The following is a 23,787-nucleotide window of genomic DNA, read 5'->3' as shown; positions in this document are numbered from 1 at the left end:
TATTGGAATATCCAGGATCTATGATCATGCAAATATTGTGAATTTAAAAGTTTTAACTACTTAACACAAAATGTCTCTCACTTTGTGGTAACTTCCACACAGCTCTGGCTTCCAAACAGCTTTAAACTTAGGTTTATAGTGATAAATAAAATGTGATAACAATCATCTGGTGTCAAACTCTGCACAAGCCTCATTCTGCATAGTAAAGTTAAAACACAAAGTGCGAATGACGAAATAAGTTGAATTGAAAGTGGCAAGAAGCAGCAGAATCAGTAAAGGGCAGCACGCTTTACTATCATTTCTTCGTCGCACTGTCAGACTAACAGGTGTGATAACAATTAGTCTGTTTTGAGGAAAAAGCAGACAAAAACACTGCCTTCTTCCAGAAACTATAGTTAAATGTTTTGCATGCCCTGAAACAAACCAGCGAAGCGCTAAACGTTGAGCTTCTCTGCCATTATTGTCACTCCGACTGTCAGTCTTGTAAACACAAATTAAACGCTCTGCCTCTTCCTCCCATTACAGGTTATCATCCAGAGTGCCACACGCCAACCATCGAACCGGAAGCTGAAAGCGATTCGTGGATATGTCGGCAATGTGTCTTTGCAGTTGCAACCAAGGTCAGGCTGCTAATCTCTCCGTCTCACACTCTGGGGAAACGACATTCAGTGTGTAATATGGGAGAAATCCAGTCAAATATATTGGACTTTGCTGCCACTATACTGTTGTGTACAGCGGAAAATGGGTTTATCCGAGGCAAAAGCACACTGATTCCCTCAGTATTGACTTCAATATTAGATGTTCTACATTGTGTCCAAGAAATTGTGAAGAATCAATAGTGGCGAAGCTGAAAAACTATGTTGAAGTTGAGACAAGTACATTTAAAGTCAATCAATCACATGTGCTCCAGTTCTGTAGATACGAGATGAGAAAGCACCCGGTTAATTGTCAATCGGTCAATGTCCATATCTCATTGTCCAGACTTCCGCTGTTTCGGACACTATCTCTCACGGCTGACCTACAATAAAACGAGACGGATTGCCTTCTTCCCTCCGAATGTGATCTGTCTCCCTCGCTGCTCTAACATGACAGTGATTTGAAGGGTCACAGACCAATCAGTGCTGTCCTTAAATTGTGTTTTCAGAGAGGCGGGGCGCTCAAACGGGGACGTTTCGCCCGGCTCATGCAATTTATGAAACTCCGACTTCCCTACCAGCTGTCGTCTTTAGACTGGGACCAGCAGCATCTGACCAATCAGCAACAGTGCTACTGCTACTGTGCCGGACCTGGAGAGTGAGTGACACTGCAGAGGCCAGTTTGAGAATGAATGAACAGTTCATGTGTTATCTCAGTCAAAGTTATTTTCTGACTTATTTACAAATTGCATACAGCATATCGGACACGTGTCAACTGTAATAGCAGATTTTGAGTTGACTGTCTCAAAATGATATGAGATTTCTACTTCATCAGTTTACTGTCAGGTAAACTGTCGATCAAACAATGTACCACACTAAACTTTTTGATACAATTGCTGTGTTTTTGCTCCTAATGTTGCACTATTTTTCTTATGTGTCAAAACCTGACTACCTGAAACATTAATAAGTATAAAACAAACCCCCAAGGGGCATGTCTCTGAGTAGTGGGATCCAATGGGAGTTTACACCTGAACACACATTTCAGCTCAAAAAATGTGAACTGTCAGCTGCAGCCATCAGGCTTCTTTCTAGCCTCAATTATACATATAATGTCTGGTGACAGACACATCCATTCCTTCATGTGTTGAAAGTCTGCTGATATTCTCCTGTTGTTGGCCTGCAGGTGGAACCTGAAGATGTTACAGTGTGGAAGCTGTGGTCAGTGGTTCCACGAGGCCTGCACACAGTGTCTGACCAAGCCGCTGCTGTATGGCGACAGGTGCGTTACCAAGCATTCAACAATAGGATTTCTTAATATTCTGAATTATACATTCTGTGATTAATTAATTAATTTGACCTTACATTCCGAGTGTGTAACTTCTCAAATGCACTCAGAAACAAGCTTGAATCTTTTGCTGTTTTTTTAAAAGCAGATTTGAATAGTACGGGGTCAAAATAAAGCCTTTTTATAATAATAATAATAGAATGATGGTAAATTGATAAAATGAATTCCCTTTAAATAAGATTTAATTGAACATATTTGAAATAAGAAAAAGTTAAGAGAAATAAAAGATGAGAAACGGTTTTACTGAAATTTCTGTCCACATAAATGTGGATACTGATATTGCTTTGATGGGTCAATATTAGCTGACACTGTCATGCTGATATAAATTAGTGAGGCTCTGATGGGACTTCTCCGTATACCCAGTTTACGTTGATCAGAATATTTTTTGGGGTCGAACGCTCACCGTATGTTGACTTTGCACGATATTCAGGTTAAACTGAGCAGAAACATCCCTTTTCAAACTAAGTAAATGATACAAACATATTGTTTGCCCTTTCAAATAATTAGTCTAATGTGTATTTGATAAAATGTTTTAATCTATAAAATCTCATACAATGTGAGAGGGGTCACGTCTTCAATGTGTCAATGTTGTCCAACCAACAAGATATTCTGTTTAAAATGATATAAAACAGACGAGCAGCACACTCGTCTGAGCAGTAGATTCCAGTCTGATTAAGATATTCAGATGTTGTCGTCTACATGACAGCTTCACTTGTCACCTAACTACCTTAATTAGCTGTAGACTAAATTGTTAGCGTGCATGCTAATGTATTCACTGACTTGTGCTCCTTACACACTCCGAGCAAAGGGACATTGACAGACAGCAGAGCAGACATATCACCTCTCTGGTAGTTGTTCAGATTGGATGTCGGGAAGGATATGCAAGATGCTGATCGCGGTGCAGTCTGATAGGCTGCATCTCATGCATGTAATAAAATGTATCCATCCATTAAGTCATTATTGTCATTAACCATCTGTGTTAGCCCACTGGGTCCTACACCCTCCCTGACACCTTGTTATTGCCGAACCTGTCTGAGGGGGGGAGAAAAGGAGGGATTAGATTTAGATTGACAGTCGGGGAGAGCGAGGCCGGATTGGTACAACATCTGCTGAGCAGGTGATGGAGGAAGAGTGAAGACTGAGCTCACAGTTGGAATAGTAAGCATGTGCTGCCGTCATACCGTGTCTGCGCTTCATCTTTCCCAATGACCTTCACACAAACACATGCATATAGAAGGACAGGCGCACACATTGTTGTGTTGGTGTGAGTTTCAGGGTCACTCAGAAAAGCATGTTATCATAGTGAAACTAATACACCTGTCTGTTTATTTTTAGTTCAGACTGATTTATATGACAAAATATCTGTAAAGGAGTGACTTATATAAACAGCAAGGAAAGTAAAAGTGGGAAAAAAATCACAATGAAGCACAACATGATAAGAAGTCTGCACCAAAGATGAAAGCAGCTTCTGTGTGAAATATACACTTTTCTTTGGAAGCACAAAATCACATGACGCTAATGTTCTTCTTTGTTTTCCCCCATGTGTGTGTTTCAAGGTTTTATCAGTTCCAGTGCTCAGTATGTACAAAGGGACCAGAGACCATTCAGAGACTACCCATGACCTGGTGATGTTAACCATATCTTTATTGAAATGCTTGCAACAAATTAAAAAAAACGCTACAATTTCACGCAGTGTTTCTTTGACAGTCATTTAAAACATACTTTATTCAAATTTCAAGCAATTACTATTTGTTTAAGTATATTTCACATCTAGTTTGAATTGTGTTTATTAGAATAATAACAATCTAATAGAAATGTGGTATATCAGTCCAGGCTCTAAAACGCAAACATTCTGAAAGAATTTGTTATTATATTAATTATTATTCTATATATTATTATCTGTTTGGTATCTTACATTTTTCTTATTATCCAATTCTGTTTTTCTTTTTTTTTGATATACAGGATGGATTTGGCTCATTTAGTGCTCTACCATCTCTCGCTGTGCTGCAAGAGGAAATACTTTGATTTTGACCATGAAATACTGTCCTTCACCAATGAGAATTGGGACTCCTTGCTCCTAGGCGCGGTATTGATATTTCCACGTTTAAGCACCATGATGAAATGATGTGAAATGCTGCCAGCCTTTTTTTGCTTTTGAGCCTTAAAGCCTATTAACGCCATTAAAGCAAAACTTTAAAGTAAAAAAAAAAAAGGATGACCTCTACGTCAGCTTAAAGGGAGTTAAAAAACTGCCTATGACATTGTTTTTATGAGCTAGATTATTCTGACCAGCATCTGCATCATAGACACGTTTGAGTACTCTACCTAGAGTGCTAATACTCAAATGTGTGATATCACCAAGTTAAAATTCTAAAGTTGCTCCATAGAGAATAAGCAGGAGGATAAAATATCTAAATCTTCTACACATTTTTTTGTCCTCTCATCACAAGGCTACATCGTTTTTAAGTTGCAACAAGTAGTTATATATAAATCAACGATATTGCTGTCAGCGACTGCAAACTAAAAATATTCTATGTATTAAAGGTTTTCTGTCTGATGGCTGTCTACGGTGTAAACACAGCTTTTGATTTTTCATCCCTGTCTGTCCTCCAGCTCTCTGACACGCCAAGGCAAGACCGCTGTCACAATCTCCTCAACGCTCTGAACTCCCACAAGGACAGGTAAGTCATCGCACATGATGGGAAGAATAAACACCGACCACACATGACTGGGTTTTCGAGTAGCTCTCCATGGACAGAGGGTTCTTCTTAACGCTCCTTGATTTGGAACCTAGTACATGCAGGGTCAAATCTATGACTGAATAAAAAGGATTTGCCAATTAGACCAGATGAAATTGAACACTTTTTGGTGCTTACTTTGTAGAAGAAGACACAACTAGTTGTCATACAATCACATTAGCCAGTGTTAATTGCTTTTAGTTGGTTTTCATTAAACTTTGCAAACAAGGTCTGCTTTAATTATGTTTATGTAATGCAAAGTCACTGACTTTGAAATGTTCATGAGTCTACTTTTTCATTAGGAGAATAATTAAATTTTTAACACAGCGTTAAATTCAGTTTGGGCATCAAAGAGGAATCATGAAAAAAACACACATTAAGTGTTGGTATATTTTAAGAACAACAGACTCTAGAAGCTGTTTCTTTAATGTCGCCTGCAGGTTTGTCTCTGGAAAAGAGATAAAGAAGAAGAAGTGTCTTTTTGGGCTTCAGGTCCGAGCCCCGCCTCCTCTGACGTCTGATTCGTCGCCCCTCATCACGGACCCACCTATCAACATCACGCACCGGAGAAGGTCGGTGTAAGGACAGCGCCTCTCTTTTCAGCTCTTATCTCAATAACAGCTCTCGGCTTCCCACAGGGCGTATAGTCATTACGCATGAACAATTCACATGCAAATCAAAGGGCTGCAGTTTTCATAAGGCAGCAAAAGTATCAGTGTCTTAATATTCCGTAAAAGGAAAGTTACGCCTTGCTGTGTGCTTACGTTTGTACATCCAGAAGTGTGTGTGTGTGTGTCCTCTAACTTGCGGATTTTCATAGAGACATTTTTCATTTTAAATAATTGTGAGCTTTTAGCCGGGGCTTACTCAAACTGAATTACAATGGAATAATTAGCAGAGAAGCAGGGAACAAAAATCCTATTATTCGAGTCTCTGAAACACAAGTATACCATTGTCTTACATGGAAACAATATTCATATCTCCAGTCATTTATCTTGTAGTTCCCTTTGCTCATCTAAATAGCGCCGCACTGTTAGTTTCCTGTAGTCAGCAAGACACCCTTCTTGGTTGGCATCGCTTCACCTCTCTTTCTTACATAAATGTAAGATGTTTAGTTCAATTCGAGTGAAGTCAGTTTTTCCTCCTTCCAAATGGATGATGTTTAACCGCCCACATGAGGCAACAGCTATTAGTTTATTCATTTTCCAGAGTTATTCGCTGTCTAAATGTATATTTTGAGAATCAGGCTCACACTGCTGACATATAAACCTATGTTCTCTTAAATATTGTTGAGAATGTAATATACAAATCATTTCAAGGTGTTTGCACTGTCAACAGCTGGCACCAATTTGTAGTGGTGTGTTGCTTTTTGCTTGGTCAGTTTCTCAATCCTGAATTCTTTTACAGTTTGATCCAGACTAAATTAAGTTTTATGTCAGGATTTTTTAAATTCAGGGTATTCAATCTTACAGAGGCTGAACCGACACTACATGAGCTTTATGTTTTCTCCTCGCCTTAGGTCAAATGATCACTATTTGAAACAAAACACTGGAAACAGATTCTCTTTGAATTTGCTACTGAATATATCTCATTATCTCTTTTTTCTAAGGTTGGAGCTCATTGGACAGCTGACAGTGCAAAAGTACATGGCACGTCATAGGGAAAGAGAGGGGCTTATGACTTGCAACAAAAGTCCTGAGCTGGAGTCAAACCCACAACATTTATTTTTATGTTGCAAGCCATGTAACCATTCCAAATTATTACCAAAGTGCTCCAATTACCATGCAATTTGCTGAAAATACGTATGTCACTGCATGGATATATCCTTTTGATCTAAATCACTCTTTGGTCCTTCTTTAGCTTGGCCCCCAGGAAAACATATGCATTTAAATCCCTAATACCTGCATGATTGCAAAATTCATTTCATTCAGCGTTCTCTAATTGGACATTGTAATGGACATTTCAGCCTCTAGGGGCCACCTCGGGGGTTTTAGACGACAAGTCTTCTTCGGCGGAGACAAGCTGCAAGAGACACTTTTCATTTCAAGCAGAAGAAAAAATAATTATATTCTTTCCGTGGATTTCCAGCTCCCTGCTGATGGTCTTATATGTAAAATATTTGACTAATATAATGCATCAAAATCGTTCAACATGTCTCCTCACTGCTGTCATATTTCAAACTAGGCTTCTATGGAGACACAATTATAAACTACACATTGCACATTGGGACTGAATGCGTGTGTTTATGCTTGTATTTTAATTTATGTGTGTTTTTGTTCTCTTCAGCCCGTTGTCACTACCCTGCCAGAGGAGAGTGGGGGGGCCCGAGTCGCGTAAATCAAAGCGTCGCATCATGGAGACACAGGTCAGTGCCTCTGTCTCCAGATCAGGGCGAGGAGGGAGGTCTGGGCCACAAAAGCTCTCTGATTATTTTTTTGATGCATCCAGGTAAACAGCTCTGTGCGATCCAAATAACCCGTCAGTCAGACTGTGATGCAGGTTCATTTCGCAGTCTAAATCAGTCCGCGTGTCTTTTAACACCCTGCACACCTCAGTGATTCAGTATTTTCCCTCTCTTCTTTGCTTCACTTTAATGCCTGCTGATGCTCTAATGTCTATGGTTAGAGTAAAGGTGGCATGTGAGAGATGAAGTCCTGTGCGTTTGGCTCCGTTAAAATGTATAATTTAATACAAACCTGGCTGCACAAAAACCCACTCATGTATTTCATCCACATCTGCAGTTGAGTACCACATTTATCATGTTCATCAAACCCAATTCCCAGCGGATCACACTGGCACAGTCATCATTGCGTTTTACTATTACTGTTACTATTTATACACGGCATTCCTGACTGTGAACGCTCATTGTGTCCTCCTAAACAACACTCTGATCCATGCATGTGCACATATACTAATCCTGGAACAATGCTCTCCACAGAGCTCTCGTTTTCATTCTTGCACATCCAGGCTACCATTGTGCCTCTCTGATTGATGCTAATCTCTGTCCGTCTTGGAGGAGCAGGTTTGTTGTCATGGGGGAAGTGAGATGGGAAGGAATGCTGATATGTATAGACTGGGATCACTTCCAAGTGCACTTTGCAGTCGATTACAGTTTGGCCAGGTGGCGCAGGCACCTCGGCAGTGCATCATTGACAGAGCACATCCATTTAAAGGCACAGACGTCGACAAAGGCCACTGAATAATAATCAGTCGTCCTAATAGCAATGCTAGTGAAGGGAGTGATAATGGTCCAAGTGTTGTGCCATATGTCACAGTCCAGCAGTAAGATATGCAACATCCCCCAAGACAACGTTTCCAGTGATTGATTGCTCTGATGATGCTCTTATGTTTTTAGTTTTCATGGATCATGAGTCTGTCAACACCCAGCTCCATGGGATGAGCTACTGCTACAGATGATGTGTTCCATTGATGCGTTGTTGTCAAGTACTATGCTTTAACTATGCCAAGTTTAGTATACATACATACACATTCGGTTTATTACATTGCTGTTATTATTTCCTATAATGTCGGGTGGAGATGCCACTTTTTAAGCCCTTGAAGGCTTTTTAGGCAATTCTCATATTCATATCATATTCATATTCATATTCTCGTATTCATATTCTCGTACTCGCTTGCACATTATACATTTTATCTTTTTAAAAGTATATATATGTGCAAAGAAATAAAGAGACTCACATTCAATAATGCTATTAGTGTATTTCTATATTCATATCTGCCTCAAGGCCACGCAGGAACAATAACACAATGCATATCAACTCAGTTTTAAAATGTTTTCAGCGTTCTATAACTTTATGAAGTAGGTCTGAGCATGGAGCTATCAGAGCTGTTGTCAATCCTGTAAGTTGGCATGCGCAAACCGATCTCTGTGTCTCCTGTGCTCAGGTTTGTCCCCCACCAGTTGCTGCCAACCCCATTGAGCTGCTGCCATGTTGCCAGGGATACATGGGAGGGGCCAGCCTTTACAACTCCAGGAAGTCAGAGGAGGAGCTTAGTTTAAGGTAAATGGGGTTTTATTTACAATTTCCCAATTTGGTTTATGAATTGATGCTCTGTTATGAGAAGCATTAACATGTCAGGTTGCTTGAAAGTGTAATTCAACAGAAAACCCAAATATAATCTACCACAGCCCAGTACTGGTAGCACCCCTTCATCACCCATCTTTCCTTTTGTAGAAAATATTTTCAAATAACACTTTTGACAGCAGATTTTTTTTCGATTGTCATTTTTCAGTCACATGTTGAAAATAAACAAAACTCTTCTACCCTGACCATTTCAGAAGTCAGATTTCACAGAAGCTTAGAAGAAAATAACCTTTTTGATTTATTATCTCATTTTATATTGCTTAATGACTCTACAGTCTCATACAGCATGCTGTTGATTTAGTAAATTATGGTCACATTAAGACTAAAATAGACTTTAAAGGATCGTTGACTTTAGGATTTTACTCCTTGTGAGTGACAGGTCTACTTTCACCTTTTCACAGTTCAGTTATTTGGAACCAAACCTTTGAATGAACCTTTGTTAGATTTACGTTGCAAAGCAAGTGCTGTCTTCAACAACTGTGCATCTTTCCCACAGCTCTCCTCCCAAGCGGATGTATGCCCTCTACCACACCACGTACAATGGAAATTCGTCACTCTCCAGGAGTCTTCATCACTACAACAGGTTCTACTCGTCTGTTAGCCTAATTTCTTCATCATCCTCACACTCAGTTGATTACATACAGTACACATCCAGCAACCAGGGAGAAACATCAGCATTTATTCTCAATTATTTGTCTTTCCACCTAATTCTCTGTGTTCAGTCCCTCCTTTATGTCATTTGATCTATTCTTTTAATAAAACATATTGATTGGCGCAGCTTAAAGTCATTTTTCCTTGCAACATATTAAGTCTACTTCATGTTTATAGTGATGACAAATAGATCAGGCTGTACACATTTCAAGACTAGTAACTTACAACAGTATATTTGTGGCAAACCTAAAAACATTCCAATAAAAATATGGTATTGCGTTATGTTTCCTTATCTGAATTAGAAGGGGAACTACACCTAGAGGATTCAGTCCCTGTTCCTGACTCCTGTCATCTCTTTTCCTAGCGCGGAGGACACCTGCAGAGTACCGCCACCTTGCTATCCTTACCCCCTCAACTCCAATGGCAGCCTTCACCACCACCCCTACCAGCATCAAAACAACCACCAACACAACCACCAAAACCACCACCAACACAACAACCAGCAACACAACCACCAACACAGCAACCAGCACAGCCACCAACACCAGCCTGGACAGAAGCAGGTGGAGCCGGTCATCCTACGTGACATGCCCCCATACCAGGCGGACTTGGGCGGAGGTGGTGGCGTAGGTGGAGGAGGAGGTGGAGCAGGGGGGGTTGTAGTTGGTGGTGCAGACGGGACAGTGGCCAGGAGCTGGGGAGGAGGGGAGGCAGTGAGGATTTTGGCGAGGCGCGTCACACCAGACGGGAAGGTGCAGTACCTTGTGGAGTGGGAGAACGTGAATCTGTACTGACACACAGAGAGTAAACACGAGACGCAGTGACTGTTTTGCCACAGGAATACTCTCTATGTGATACATGGCAGTGTTTGAAGTACAAACAAAACTAAAAAAGGACAAAAAAAATCTCTACACGTTGCAAATCCAGGTTGCTCTCATAGGATCACCTATTCTACAGCATTATAAATCACTACTCGTTACTAAATGTCCCTTTTTGCTAGTGTTTCTCTGATATTTGTACTGTTAACTTTGGAATATGCCTTTGCATTTATCATGTTTAACGGTGATGAGGGAAGACATTTAAACCTCTGGAGAATTTGTGAATGTGGAAATCAAGAAGAGAATATCTTTAATTGTAGTCAAAATTTGGATATACCTCACGGGATAAGCAACAGTTTAGTACAAGAAATTAAAAGAATTACTGCTTTTTCTTTGCTTTATGTGAAATAGTGGATATTTTCAGTGTTTCTATTGCTATACCTTTATGGGAATACACACCCTACTTTGCATTAAACTATAATCATTGAAATGCTGATTTTAAGACCAAATTTAGTCGAGAACTCTTCTGAATGATTCTCATCACCAAATGAATGATTAGTGGGTACTTTAAATGTGGAGAAAATTGAAGATTTAACTCCTTTGTTCTTTTTTAATTGTTTTATTTAACAACTTGCCACAGCATTTGATATGGATCTCGGGCTTGAGCAAGTGACAAAAGCCAGTAGAAAACACCAACTCGTGGATAAATGGCTCATTCAAAAACTGAGGGTTAATGTTAAAGAAAATTAGCCCGGAAAAATAAACGTTGATGAATTATCCATCATCAGTTAGAGGCATGACGACAGATGGGTGGTGGCTCATGACAAAAAGCAGTGACCTTTTATTTGCCATATGGTAGTTTAATGCCTTGCTTAAAGGCACATTTAAAGCGATGGTTAATCCCAGCCCGGCTTCATTAACAACAAATTATCTGGAGGTTTTTATATTATTTCCTCATCACCGTATGTTAATAAGAGATTGTATACATGTTATTACGGGGTTACTTATTTTTTTTGTTAGATTTTGTTACATTATTTACATTTAGACTACTGTACGTATTAGATATAGGAGCCTCAAGAGGGCTTTTGTTTTATAGATAGAATTATATATTCACAATATATTGCTATGAATAACTTACTTTTATTTTTTTGACGTGGTTGCATAGTGCCTAAATGGGTTGTGTACCTGCCGATTGATCTGCTGACCTTGGTCGACCAATCAGCCGAGAGATAGATGAACGAGGCCATATTGCTACTAAACAAGAGGATGGCTCTTTCTCAGCTGACAGATACGACTTCATGGGTAAACAAGGACCAGTTACGTAGTTGAGTCGTTTCTTTTTATCAGAACAGGACTGTGATGTTACTGTACATTCCAAACAAACAAACAAACGAACAACTGAAGTCATCAGAATGGAGATTATTTTCAAAGATTGCGTTCCTTTGTCTTGCTTTTTATGGGTGTTGAGTGTTATAATGATCAGCTAAAGGTCAAGTTCAGGTCCAGGTTTAGTTCGTAGGGCGTTCAGTCCTTGCGTTCAAAGTAACAGTACAGGTAAAGGAGACACTGACAGGCCCGACTCCTAACTCAAACCCATAGTTTCTTCCAGGGTTTATAACAGTCTATAATTGAAAAGGTACAACCTGACACTTAAGTACAAATTCATAAGTCAAAGCCTGACTTCTGCTCAGATGTGCTTACAGAGGCAAATGAGGTGCTGAAGTTGGATTTTACAGGTTACATAAATCTAGAATACTGTGGTGCAAGTTTCAGAGTTTATATTTTATACAGAGGTTTATTTCTGGATCTGCTCAATAAAACTTACACAACATATATATTTCAGTTTTATCTTTCAGGAAAGACTATTACAGGTTTGGTTGAAAAAGCAAAACATGCATTAAGCATTTGTACTGTTATAGTCAAACCAATGCAAAACTCAGATTTTATTTAAATGTCGACCTCTCTGTTAAACTAGTGCACATTTCAGGACCGTGAAATGATGTTGATTGCAACGTTCATCCTCCTCAGTGACTATTTGACTGTAGTTTATTAGGAAGGGGTGTGTTGAACCTCTCTAGGCGAAGGTGATGAATGTATTTGTGTGTTTTCTATGGTATGTCTATACCCGTCAAGTGCTTGTTCTAGGTTGTACTCGAGGTGGAACCCAACCCGATTTGTTAAAAACAAAAAAAGGGAGGATGTAAAAACATGAACATTGAGGAACATCATTTACTTTGGTAGAGGTAGTCTTCTTTTTCTGATTTGTAGTAAAGTCCAGGTTCAGTTTGATGTATTTTTGGATAAATTACGTTTGTTCATGTATACTCTGCGTTCACACCTACTATGTAAAATGAATAATAAAAAACGTTTCACCTCACGAAAAGTGTATTTTTAATCACCAGGTAAAACAGGGTATCATTATCTCTATAGTTGTATTATACACAGTCCACTTATTCCTTTCAATTTTCAACAGTACTATAATTTGAGCCAAGCACAAACCAGGAGCGTGAACTATAACTTAACAAGGAAGGGAAGAAATGTTTGTAGTATAAATGAAGATAGGGTTAGCAGAAAATGATCAAAATACACCATAACTTTCAAATAATTCAAACAAATTAAGCAAGACTACATAAACCCCTTCAGTTGATACTGTATGTCAAAAGGCAGAACAACTTCACACAATAAAGCTCCTGTTTGGCCTTTGGATAAGAATTTGTGTCAACTCAAGGACCATCTCTTTTTTTTTCTTGGATTTGAACCACATTTCCTGGTCTTCATCAGTGTATGGAAGTGAATCAGTCACCACATGTCATGTCACATGTGATCACTTGATGACACCATGAGATGCAGTCAAATTGTTCAGAAAAGGAGCAAGGTGCTCGAGCTAGCACGCACCTTGATAGGCAGATTTTTTAAATTGCCAATGTCATCAATTATATCATTTGCAGGGTTTTCAAGCAAAGCTGATCATGTGACTCAAACCTGCAAATTACACTCTCTTAAAACGATGAACCTAATAACTTAGCTTGTTTGAAGAAGGATGTATGTATTTCTAAAGTGTAAAATGTAATTCTATTTTTATTTGTATCTTGATTTCATGATTTTTACATGTAGAAGCATCTTAGGTCAATTAATACTGTTGTTTCTGTTTATTAATGAATATAAGAGGGTTTTTATTGTTGTTTTTCAATAAATCTTTTTTTTTAGCTGTTCTTAAATTCCCTCATAAGGACATACTATGGTTTGTCTGATTAGTATTAAAGTCACTCGTTATTAACCAAAAGATGAATTATCGGCTCTAAGATTATCTCTAAAGCACTACTTAAACATGCTATACATTATTAGCCTATTGTTCTGGAGATCATCACAGAGCAGACAGTTCTTCTCTGTTCAGTTCTTCTGAAAAAAAGGTGAGCTTTTTACCTTGAAGGCAGCCTTAGACTGAGGCTGTCTGTATTTTCTCATTGATCATATCCACTGTGGGTGGTAATCAAACAATGTTGGTGAGAATCCCTCTAAATGAATCTGATGGGGATGATAAATTACATCACAGCCAAATGTGTCCAGTGGGAAAGATTAACTGCTTTTTGTTGGCAGAAAATGTACTTCTGCTGCCAATATGAAAGACAGATGTTTATTTTGTGTTTGTGCCAGTTACAATGAGGTTTCAAGATAAATGGAAGTGCTTTGGATTAATGAATCCAAAGATAAATACTGGGTCAATCCTGAGAAATGTTTTATTTTCAGAAATGAGAAGCAGTAACAATTGATATGTTCTTATCCCACCATTGCAGCTGTTAAGTGTAGTTGTGTTTAAAGCTTTTTGAGGAAAGTTACTTTGTTTTTTTTCCAATGGCACTTCAACATGCATCCCCAATCACATTTCAAGGCTAAAAAAAAAAGATAAAATTAACGATATATTCAAATATATTTTCAGTTGGACAATTTTGAGGCTGTGGTTCTCCACCAAACTGTTGTCCATCATGGATAACCCCATCCACCCTCTCCACCTGCAGCTGGACAGACAGCGGAGCTCCTTCTCCAACAGACTGCTACAGCTCCGCTGTCACAAGGACAGGCACAGGAGAACATCCCTGCCCACTGCAATAACCCTGTACAATAATTCTGGCAGACAACTCACTGCTCCATAGCTTCTCTTGTGAACTGGACTTAACATGGACTCCTTCACACTTAACATCATACATTTACATTATACTGATTATTGCCTTATTTGTATATTTCTCAGTTTTATTCATTTTCATTCATTTTATTTTTTATGTTTTGGTTCTAATTATTTGTTATTTGTTTTGCTTCTTTTTGTATTTCGCTGCTGCTATGAACATGTTTTCCCAGTTTGAGATAAATAAAGTAATTCTGATTCTGATCTGTTAGCTGCTTTGTTTTTAGGCTTCTTGCATTGAGCATGCTGTTATTTTTGGAGACTTCAACAATACGGAGCCATTGTTAATTTAATTATTACGGCTGTTATTTTCCTAATATGAAAAGTGTCAGGTACACAGGTGTGTGAAATTATGAATTTAATAAACACAAAGTAAACTGTTTAGATCAGTATAACACATGTACATTTGATCATTTTGTTATTTTCAGTTGAGTACAGTCCTTTCTTTTATATATTTGGAAAGCTGCAGAAATAGTGTCCACATGACAGTGGGTGAGTGGTGTGGATATAAAAGCAGCTCGTTTCCTGCTGTTCCGTGCTCAAAAAGTTGTCACCCTTTAACTGGAAAGTTTTGCAGCTGCTAGTGTTGACCAGAAGGTGGCGGTCATACCTCAACATTTAAACCAGAGTCAGGTGCTGCACTGTGCTGCTTTCAAATGTCTCTCTGAAGCAATGGGGTGCATGAGGGATGATAGCTTAGACCTGCTCATGTGTTTTTTACAACATGACTCGGATTTGTTTTGGGGTTTTGAAGTCAACAGACGGAAAAGTGCCATATATATTTGGATCAGGAATATAAGGGATGCGAGATGCGTGTCAAAGATGCAAGTACCTGTACCACCAAGCTTTTGCCTGTTACGTTAAACTAGTTAAATTAAGCCAAAGTTGTCTAGCTATGGTTAAATGATGAATACAGTAGGTTTATTACAACTGAAGTGAATTCATCTTACTTATGACAGGTAGATTAAACAGGCACCAATGATTGCTGATAGGTTCTGATTACGTTTGTTTTAAAATTCCACAACTTTCAACCTTTATATACCGTCTATGTCTATGACAACCTTGACGTCCAGTAAACGCACTCCCACTTTCACTAGACGTGTTTAGCCAAATACTCTGGTCGTTCATATGTTTACATCTCATAGCTACTAGCTTAACTTGTAAAGTTGTTATTGCTACCATGTTACCTGAAAGCACCATACTCCTTCTCAGGGCGCCATTTTGGCTCTGCAGTTTCTCACTTTATGCAGTTCCTCTGTTTAGTCATGTGCGTCTCAAATCCAGCGTCGCATGTTTGCCTTTATGAACACAAGTCAACCAACGTGTTTGTACTCCAGTAGAATCCAACTTTAAAGTTTTAAACAATCATTATCACTTCCGGATGCTGTCAACAGTAGTCAGCAGTTAGAATGTTTTCAACAGGTATGTAAGGCAAAGTTTTAAGACCCAAACGTTAGGTGTTGTTCATGTATTAACCCATATTTAATCACCTGTAGTAATGAAAAGACTCAATAGTATTGTCAGGGACGCAAAAGTATTGCTTAAATTTGATTTAATTGTGGATAAATGAAGGCTAATTAAATCTTACATTTTAAAAAGGAACCTTATAGGTATTTGCAATAGAGTCAGTAAATCATGGTATGTTAAACTGTAAAGCTATCTTTTGGGGACACACACACACACACACACACACACACACACACACACACACACACACACACACACACACACACACACACACACACACACGCGTAGCCTCAAGCAGTACAATGAATTTACACTCACTGCAACATTTTCATAATATCCTTTTTCCAAAGAGCAGATCACATAATGTAAAATGCATAGGCTAAAGAGAGGTTATAGATATTGGTAATCGTGCGCTCTCACACACGCACGCACGCACACACACACACACACACACACACACACACACACACACACACACACACACACACACACACACACACACACACACACGTTGTGCTCGATCGTCCACCCACTTCTCTCTCTCTCTTTCTCTCTCTCTCTCTCTCTCTCTCTCTCTCTCGTTTCACCCTCACACCTTAACAGCAGCGTGCAAATAAACACACACGCACACACACACACACGCACACACATATTTCTGCATCCTGTATTTTTTTATTCACCGGGAACCGAGCGCTTTATAAGCGGTCGTGGATTATGATGCTAATTTTTATAGCAGCGGAATATTGGCCTCTCTTTCGGCTTCAACTGTGAATAGCACTATATCGCATTATTTTTTATCTTTCAGATTTATTTATAATTTGGTTCTCCGTTACTTCTGAGCACCGAGGGACCGCCGAGACGCAAAGCCTACGTTCAATGCCGTTGGAACATGTCCTATGTTCCCTTTCAAGGTAAGACACAACATATTTTATATTGTTTGTCATCCACTGCATTTTTCTATTCTGTCCTCCTCCCCCGTTTCTCTCCATCCTCTCTCTCTTTCACTCTCCTTTTCTCTCTCTCTGTCCCTCTCTTATCCCTCTGTCTCTATGGCACTATCATATGCAATAGGCATATCTAAAGGCACCGTAGCCGACAGGTACATAGAAATAGCCTAGAGATACCCACACACTGACACGAAAGCACACACACACACACACACACACACACACACACACACACACACACACACACACACACACACACACACACACACACACACACACACACACACACGGATCCGGCACAGCGTGTGTCCGTTTAGACCTGGGCATGCGGCAATTATAGTATTGTAATAAGGTATGCATGTGTGCTGGTGTCACGGTTTACTCTTCAAATGCATTCCTCCATGTCTTTGCAGCCTTACGGTTGATGGTGAAAAAAATGCTGTAATATGCATAAAATGTTCCCATAATAATCCTCTGGTGTTGTTGGGTTCAGACTCATAAGGAGTTTATAGGCACTCGTTAATATTCGTCCAATGTGGTATCTCTATTATGAAGTTATATGCTGCCTTTATCACACTTAATGTTTTTTTTAATGTTTGGTGTAAAATGCTAATAATGTTCTTATAGGCACTGTCGGTGTAGTACAAGGAGATTAGAACATGTAATACTTAACCATCTCTTATGAAATATTGCTGCTTCTGTAGTGTAGTATCTTGTAAAATATATTGGTGATTTTGTCAATAGCCTGAATGGACTGTGTCCTGCCTCCTGTGTGCAAAAACTTCGACCCACTAAAATATTTAGATGACCAGAATGAGAGGCTACTTCATTCTTGCTGGTCTTTTATTCCCCCATACTCGAGTGTGAGTGGGTGAAAGGCGCTTCAGTGTACGGTAAAGGCAGATCCCCCTTGGTATCATTGCACTGCAACTGTGACTAATGCTATATGTGAGCAGGCGTGCTGCAGTGAGCTGCCTCAAATCTAGCCAGTCAAAACGCTCAATTTGCAGTGTGTGTGTGTGCTCAGAGGGGCTAATTTGAAAAAAGCGAAGTCTTCAAACGTGATGGTCAGAGTGAGACGGGGATGAGATTGAACGGCCAGCGCAAAGTTTGGAGGAACCGTGAAGGATTGGGGGTGTCGTGTGAGTACCTGTTATGTCAAAAACTGTAGGGACGAGGAGGAGGAACTTGATATACGGACGTGTGTGTGTGTGTGTGTTTTTTGTAGTCACGGAGAGAGTGGAGGTGTGCGGCATGTGACTGTGACAGGCATACACTCACAGACCTGTAACCCCTTGTAGAACAATATGGGTGCCACCAAAATGGAGACTAATCTCAACCAAAATAAAAAGCTCTACTCTCCTGGATTCAACTATGACCCTGGAGTCATCATCTGAGCTGCACATGAAAAGAGAGAGCACATTTGCCTGCTCGGATCCTTTTAACTCAGATTTTTGTATTCGCTCAGAGCAAAGCAGATAATGGCCAAAATTCCCTCTTGTGAAAGTGCAGCTATAGAAGTTGGTTGCATAATGTTGGTGAGATACTCTGTGTGTGTGTGTGTGTGTGTGTGTGTGTGTGTGTGTGTGTGTGTGTGTGTGTGTGTGTGTGTGTGTGTGTGTGTGTGTGTGTGTGTGTGTGTGTGTGTGCGTGTGTGTGTGTATGCAAGCCCACTCTGGGAGTCATTGCCAGGAAATTGTGAGCACAGTGCTGCACCTTCAAAACCTGCCAGCGATGGCACTGAATTCTCTTTCTGTGTGATCGCACACTGCTGTTTCATTTTAGACATTGTTGTCGGAGCTAAGCATTGTTTAGTCACATTCAATTTGGTATAACTGAGGATTCATGCGATAACTGGATCATAAGGCATATCAGTATGAGCAGGTTTTATGGTTTTAACTTCATAAATGTGTCGGTAGTATCAATATTGTACCATTGTACCAAATGACACCTGTAAACCTACTTAGTTTCTATGCCTTTTATCTTGTGTATTATTTATTTTGTAAAGTAAAGAAGTTAACATATGTCGCCTTAAATGTATTTTAAAGAAAAGCGAAATTGTAAGAATTTGCTCTGTTTCTTACTTTTATATCTTTAACTGAATCTCTTTTGGCTTTTGAACTTTAATTGAGCAAGACAATCCATTTAAAGACAACACCATGGGTTTTGGGAATTTTCAAAGCATTAACCAGATTAATAATCAATTATTAAAGCAGTCTTCAGTTGCACCCTTATGTATTTTGGCAAACCACCTGAATACACTATCCATCTCCCCTGTCCACCTATACATTACAAGCTCCATGGTTACTCAAAGTGATTATGTAACACAGTGTGATATTTATGCCGCACAGTGACTCAACATCTACAGATAAAATATGTGGTAAGTTGGCTGATATTAGTGTGAAATTGATTTGTGATGAGGGTATGGATACACATGACGGGTGAGGGGTGGGAGAGAAAGACCCTCAGCGATCTTGCAGTTGTATTTGAGCTCACATTGACGAGTGTGTTAAGCTAATGTAGCAGGCAAGCCATTTGCAGTCATGCCAAGTACCGGCTCACATGAACAGGCAGTTAGTGGGAGGCAGGCAGCAGCAGCAGCAGAAGCAGCAGCAGCAGCAGCAGCAGCAGCAGCAGCAGCAACAGCAGCAGCAGCAGCAGAGATGGGCCTTCCTATCTTGGCTAAATCTTTTTCCTCCCTCGTTCGCTCTCTTAAACTCACACCTCCTTTTAGTCTATCTCTTTTTTCTTTCCTCTCTCTCTCCTGCACTGTCAACCCCCCCTCATGCTGAACCACCCACCCACACACACATACTACACACACGCATGCTCTTCTACCCCCTCACTGCCTCTTCAATGTCTCCCTCTCTTCCCTTCACTACAATGGCTATATCCATGAGTGCAGATGGACACTATGGAAGCAAGCTGCCAGCCGCTGAGCTATCCCTGGCCTTGTCGATTTTACAGTAGTTTGATACAGCAGCTCCTGTCAGGCATGGCCATAGTTAAAGAGACAGCACACCACCAATGCACTGCAGCACTCCTCTACTCCCTCCTTCTCGTTCCCTCTCTTTCTCCTTCTCTCATGTGACATAAGGGACTGTCTTACACCCCTCCACTACTCAGGCTCTGCCAAGAACCATCATCTGTTAGGCTATTACTGTACTGCAAGCATGAGATTCATCTAGCCCTGTGCACTAGATGATCTGTCAAAAGAGAAAGCCCATTCATTCTCCAGTGGGGTGCTGAGTGTACTGGAGATGCGTTTGCGGTGGCTTTTTTGGAGTGTTCTGTAGCACAGGCAGCAGAGACGACCATTGATGAGCATTTGGGAGAAGTGATTTGCTTTTAATCACACATGTAGGGCTGAATTCTCCAGCCGGAGAGCTTCCCGACTGGTGTTGACAGATCTTTAGTGATCCAATGTTTCGCAAATCAAAGAACCCCCTGCCCAAGTTCATGGACGATTTACATTTGCCGGGCGAATCCCCTCTAGATGTGGTGAAGTCAGCACTTTTAAATGTCAAACAAGACTGTGCATTCAGCTTTTCAAGAATCCCTAAAGCTTTCTGGGCAAGGACGTGCAATGATGTCAAGATATTGAGGAAATTTAACTCCACAGCCATTATTCTGGCCTGCAGATAGGAGGTCAAAAAACGTTCAACAGGCTGACAACTTAATGCGCTCACACAGTATTTTATATTTTCATCAGCTTGTTCAAGGATCTAATAAATATGCACACAGGGTGGTACGTAGCGGTCGCTTTTTCAAAGGCATATTATCTAGCAGACATTTCAAGGTCTTTGATACCCCGGAGGTCAATCAATAGCTAACCTTGGCAGCATTCAATATGTCTGTATTACACCAGGGACTGGGACCATGTTGACCCATTGATAATCTAACAAGTGTAAGTACTGAGGCCCCGGGTGAGATGTTAACATAATGTGACATTTTATCGGAGATGCATTCTTCATCAAAGTTAGGGCCTTAGACCATTGGGCCCAATAATATAGTAAGTCATCTGCATAGAGTGTAAGGTAAGCTGCTCACAAGCTTGCAGACTCAAGAATTTCTTGCTTGGTGTGTGTTCATAGAAGGCTCTGAATAGTTCATCTTTGGCAAAGAATAAATGAATCCTTAGTGCAGATGTGTCGTCACTCCACTGTCTTTTGTTCAGTTTCATTAGATTAACTATTCGTGACTCGTAAGCTGATTGTCGTCTCTTTTTGTCTTCCTATCTGTTGCCCAAATTATATTTTGTTAAGTATACCAGGACCCTTATCCTCGAAGAGCCTTTAGTGCTTTAGTGATATTAGGGGAATCTGCATGGGGGCCGCTAAAACTGAGTCGCTTGGAGGAGTGGCTTTTTAGATTCAGCTACACTTTGGGTGGGTGGGTATTCAATTCTGGTGCAAAGCCAGAGTGGAATGACTCAATAAGAGAGGGAGAGAGAGAGAGAGAATGCCTTGGCTTTTGATTGATCTTGTCAGGATTCACTCACGGCAAAAAGGTCATGATGAGCTGCCTCCTCTCTCCTGCACCAATCAGTGGGCTGCCAATCCGGGATAATGATCTCCCTCTGGATATGGTTGGCTCATAAGGTTTGCGGCCATGATGTCATCCAATCCCTTGGATGCCCGTGATTCAGAGCTGTGATGTTTTAGCAAAGTACTCTAGGCGATGTGAGAAGTTACAGTACATATGTCAGTAGTATGAGTCATGGCGGGACCGGTGGATGGAGTATTTCTTTGTATTAATTCACAGCATGAAGGGATTTTAGTAGTCCATTCTGTTGAATGCTCTCGCAATTATACTTGCAGATTGAAATTATTAAATTGTAAAATAATATTTTGTCCATTGATTTACTACAGTTATTCCTTTGCAAAAGTATTGGAATTAAGGTGTCACATTCCATTGAAAATGACAAGAAACTCACATTTTATTTCACATCACGTGTGCTATAGCTGAGTAGCCTTTATGTTCAATAATAATGTGCATAATTGAAAGTATAAACCGTACACAGGGGGGATTCTTTCCTTTCCTTTGACATGTTAACTCAAAGTAGTACATTTCATTACCTTTATTTAAATTAGCCCGGAAGAAGCTCGAGGGCCAGTAAAAATAAGAGCTACTACCACAGGCTGTAAAATAATGGCCTCTGAAATTATAAGAAAAAATCATTTCTGTGCACTGAAGCCTGAAGCTGGATTAAACATCAGTATCAGGCTATCAATCTCTGAGTGAGGAATACAGCGCTCACTGCTCAGACTTGTATTTGGCATGCTACAACACACTGAACCTCACTGCACTGTTGGGGGTTATAATCAGGCACCTGTAGAGCCATTCATTTCAGACATTTTCTATTTTTGCCTCTTTGTGTTTGTGCATACTGTATGTTTGCCTATATGAGTGTTGTATTAGTTTAGTGTTTTACATTTTGCATTTGCAGTGCATGTTTGGGTTGTCTGAGGCTGACATGCTGCAGTCTCTTTCAGCTCAGTGGAGAGGAGCGGTCATATCAGGTCATGGAAATTTTGTTTGGTACCAGTTTGGATGAGCCAAGCCTCTATTCAACTCACCTGACCTCCACATGACAATGGGAGTCTTCACGATACACTATTCCACAAATTAGGAACATTTATTTTTGGCCATATTATCACAACTGTTTTGACACTCATGATTATGTTGTGAAAAACAGTATTTGATGTATGTCTTTCTAGCAGCATGATATTCCACCTCTGTCCCCTTAAACATTTTGATTTGTCATCAAATACAAAAGCTGTGAACAGCTGTATTCTGGAAAATACAGCATTTTTGTAACAGCGAAGAGGCACTTTTGGGAACAATGCCATGGCTAAGTGTAAAAAGTTGGGTGTGACGGATCAAATAATTTCCTTAGAGAATAGGGCAAACCTCACTTTAAAAGGATTGCCATCTTTAGGAAATGTCACCGTCATTCAGCGAGCATGTCCTGTATAAATTCTGGGAGAAATTTGTTTTGTGAGAAAGGGGTGTAATGTGAATAGCTTGCTCTCTCTGTTTTAGATCATTGTAGATTGAAAATGATTTGACAGTGATTTCAGACATTTAGCAGCAATTGATTGATTAAGAAAAATCTGCAAAAAGAAATGAGAATTTGATGTAATTTGCAGCCCCATTTACTCCTGCATTACTCCTGCATGCATCTTATATCCATACATGTAATAGTTGACTGTAAAAAGCTATTCCACTGCACTCGATGTGGTCATGAATGTACCGCCACAGCTTTGGTTTCGTGGTTAACACTTTCGCCTCACAGCGAGAAGACCCCGGTTTGATCCTTGGCTCTTCCTGTGCGGAGCGTGCACGTTTGTGTGGGTTTTCTCTTGTTTCCCTCCCACATTGCAAAGATGTGCAAGTCAGGCAGAGTGGAGATTCCAAATTGCCTGTAGGTATGAATGTGAGCGTGAGTGGATGTCTGCCTTGCTGAGTTCAACCTGTGATGCTCTGGCGACCTGCCCGGTGTCCTGCCATCCGCCCAGTGCATGCTGGGATAGGCTGTAGCCCCAGGTGTGCCAAAAAAGGATTTAGTGGGACGAGATATTGAATGAATAAATCAATAATCAAATGCGTCATTCTTTGTATTAGATCAGATAAAGCTTTAAAGTATATAATGAGATTGTTTTAGATGTAAAAAAACGACGAGACTTTCTACTTTTCTCTGTTTGTGCTCTTCCAAACATTCCCTTATTCCAGCCTTTAACCTGGTATCATTTTTTTTTGTGTGTATGTTATGTGCCAGTAAATTGAATTTCTTAGCGCTTTGGATTAATGGTTATACAGAAAAGATTTTTGAAGATGTCATGTCCAACACAGTGTTCATTTAAATTTGATGAATTGATCAATTAAGAAGGTAGTCAGCTG

General features: G+C 40.0%; 2 protein-coding genes across 4 annotated transcripts in view; both read left to right on the top strand.

Annotated features, from left to right (window-relative positions):
• The window catches only part of phf1 (PHD finger protein 1), a 31,847-nt gene extending 18,999 nt beyond the window's left edge, over positions 1 to 12,848 (top strand). The window contains exons 5-15 of one of the 3 annotated variants that reach the window (XM_063878641.1): positions 526 to 620; positions 1,145 to 1,293; positions 1,819 to 1,914; positions 3,537 to 3,605; positions 3,943 to 4,066; positions 4,594 to 4,661; positions 5,159 to 5,290; positions 7,005 to 7,083; positions 8,622 to 8,737; positions 9,318 to 9,404; positions 9,837 to 12,848. In XM_063878641.1, coding sequence (XP_063734711.1) covers positions 526 to 620; positions 1,145 to 1,293; positions 1,819 to 1,914; positions 3,537 to 3,605; positions 3,943 to 4,066; positions 4,594 to 4,661; positions 5,159 to 5,290; positions 7,005 to 7,083; positions 8,622 to 8,737; positions 9,318 to 9,404; positions 9,837 to 10,266 — 1,445 coding nt within the window. In that variant the 3' untranslated portion in view covers positions 10,267 to 12,848. Of the gene's footprint in view, positions 1 to 525; positions 621 to 1,144; positions 1,294 to 1,818; positions 1,915 to 3,536; positions 3,606 to 3,942; positions 4,067 to 4,593; positions 4,662 to 5,158; positions 5,291 to 7,004; positions 7,084 to 8,621; positions 8,738 to 9,317; positions 9,733 to 9,836 lie in introns of those variants that run through there. The other 2 variants (XM_063878643.1, XM_063878644.1) reach the window with 2 other exon arrangements.
• A 2,937-nt stretch (positions 12,849 to 15,785) lies between these two features.
• The window catches only part of syngap1b (synaptic Ras GTPase activating protein 1b), a 117,199-nt gene continuing 109,197 nt past the window's right edge, over positions 15,786 to 23,787 (top strand). The window contains exons 1-2 of the mRNA XM_063879613.1: positions 15,786 to 15,892; positions 16,743 to 16,848. Coding sequence (XP_063735683.1) covers positions 16,827 to 16,848 — 22 coding nt within the window. The 5' untranslated portion in view covers positions 15,786 to 15,892; positions 16,743 to 16,826. The remainder of the gene's footprint in view (positions 15,893 to 16,742; positions 16,849 to 23,787) is intronic.

Source organism: Eleginops maclovinus, chromosome 3, assembly GCF_036324505.1.
Source record: "Eleginops maclovinus isolate JMC-PN-2008 ecotype Puerto Natales chromosome 3, JC_Emac_rtc_rv5, whole genome shotgun sequence".
NCBI lineage: Eukaryota > Metazoa > Chordata > Actinopteri > Perciformes > Eleginopidae > Eleginops > Eleginops maclovinus.
Note: the sequence above shows the minus strand (reverse complement) of the source record. Positions and strands in the feature narration are given on the sequence as shown.